Raw genomic sequence first — 2123 nt, 5'->3', positions numbered from 1 at the left:
TGGGATGAGTCATGGCGATCTATCTATGGAGGCGTATAACCAGGTCTGGGAGGAGTGTTACAGTCAGGTCCTGTACCTGGCCGGACAGAGCCGCTACACCCGAGCCAATCTGGCCAGCAAGAAGGACAGAATCGAGTCTATGGAGAAGAAACTGGAGGTAAGATCATCACAAACGTCATGATGTGTTCTGCACACTCCTTTTGCATCCAGTAGATGGCACTGTTTGGCTAGTAGAAGCCAATAATGTTCCAGTATCAATAAAATCAGTAATGTTCAGGATGTATGTATATATATATATATATATATATATATATAGTGTATTATTTTTATTTATTCTTTAAGATTAGTTAGTGTTTTTGAATTTGTGTTTTATTTAGTTTTTTTTTTTTCAAATTTTTATTATTTAAAATTTATTTTTTAATGTATTTTTGTTTGTTCGGTTTTGGTGGGTACTTAATTTTATAATTAAATTTTCATATGTTTAGTAATGTTCGAATCATTGGTAAAATTACCAAATTATTTTATTTCTTTTAGTGTATTAGTCTGTTAATTCCGACCTGTTCTTGGTACTCTTAAAAGTCAGTGAGATCTTTATTTATTTTTTCGAACTTTTTATTTTATTTTTATTTTGCATAATAGTGTTATTTATATGGCCATTTCATATAAATTTTTTATTTTATTTTTTATTGTATTTATTGTTGTTTGTTTGTTTGGTTTTGGTGGGTGCTTCATTCTTTTTTGTGTGTGTGCGTTTTCAGTTTAGTATAACAGATGGATAATTCGGATCCGTTCTTATTGCTCTTAAAAGTCATTCAGTGTGTTAACCTCATAATTAACCAGCCAAGATAAACGGTAATAAATCCGTTAATTCTGTTTTAATGAGGACGGCTGTAAACTCCTGGGCATTCATGCTTGGTTTAACACAAACTGTCGGCTCCAGTAAGACAGCCAGTGTCCTGCAGTTTAGGGACGTGCACATGTGCAGAGCTTCAGTTCATTAGGACAATCCCCCATTTGACACAGGCTGCGTTTGTGTTTGTGCGTCCCGGCTGGGAACGTGCAGCGGAAACTTGGAGTCCATTCACACTGCAGCACGTTCAGAGAGGCAGGAGTTTGTGTTCCTGCAGGAAGTGGCTCTCATTCAAAGAATTGCCAGGATTTATGCCGGCAGAATCTGTGCAGCACATTTATCAACAGACCTCAGCTGGAGTCACACACACACACACACACACACACAGAGGAGTAAATTATTGAATTCTAAAATCAAATGTATAAATTTAGTTTATATATATATATATATATATATATATGTGTGTGTGTGTGTGTATTTAATTATAATATTATAAGTAATGCATGCAATTTTATATATGTATATTATTTATTTATATATATATATTAATATATATATATATATAATATATATATATACGGCACTGTATATATATATATATATACAGTGCCGTGAAAAGGTTTTTGCTGTTTTTAAATTCAAGGTCCTGGAGTGGCCTAGCCAGTCTCCAGATCTCATCCCCATAGAAAATCTTTGGAGGGAGTTGAAAATCTGTGTTGCCCAGCGACAGCCCCAAAACATTGCTGCTCTAGAGGAGATCTGCATGGAGGAATGGGCCAAAATACCAGCAACAGTGTGTGAAAACCTTGTGAAGACTTACAGAAAACGTTTGACCTCTGTCATTGCCAACAAAGGGTATATAACAAAGTATTGAGATGAAATTTTGTTATTGACCAAATACTTATTTTCCACCATAATTTGCAAATAAATTCTTTAAAAATCCTACAATGTGATTTTCTGGATTTTTTTTTCTCATTTTGTCTCTCATAGTTGAGGTATACCCATGATGAAAATTACAGGCCTCTCTCATCTTTTTAAGTGGGAGAACTTGCACAATTGGTGGCTGACTAAATACTTTTTTTTCCCCACTGTGTGTGTGTGTGTGTGTGTGTGTGTGTGTATTTAATTATAATATTATAAGTAATGCATGCAATTTTATATATATATATGTATACAGTGCCGTGAAAAGGTTTTTGCCCCCTTCCTGTTTTTAAATTTTTTTGCATATTTGTCACACTTAAAAGATTCAGATCATCAAACAAATTTTAATATT

At 33.9% G+C, this 2123-nt stretch overlaps 1 protein-coding gene across 1 annotated transcript in view; it reads left to right on the top strand.

Moving 5' to 3' along the window:
* Positions 1–4: 4 nt before the first annotated feature.
* The window catches only part of LOC107552094 (cell division cycle 5-like protein), a 6535-nt gene continuing 4416 nt past the window's right edge, over positions 5–2123 (top strand). The window contains exon 1 of the mRNA XM_016233924.1: positions 5–157. Within this exon, the coding sequence (XP_016089410.1) occupies positions 5–157 (153 nt within the window). The remainder of the gene's footprint in view (positions 158–2123) is intronic.

The sequence above is a fragment of the Sinocyclocheilus grahami genome, unplaced genomic scaffold (genome assembly GCF_001515645.1).
Source record: "Sinocyclocheilus grahami isolate Dianchi unplaced genomic scaffold, SAMN03320097.WGS_v1.1 scaffold440.1, whole genome shotgun sequence".
Classification (NCBI taxonomy): domain Eukaryota; kingdom Metazoa; phylum Chordata; class Actinopteri; order Cypriniformes; family Cyprinidae; genus Sinocyclocheilus; species Sinocyclocheilus grahami.
The sequence above is the reverse complement of the archived record's forward strand: the minus strand, read 5'-3'. Positions and strand labels throughout refer to the sequence as shown.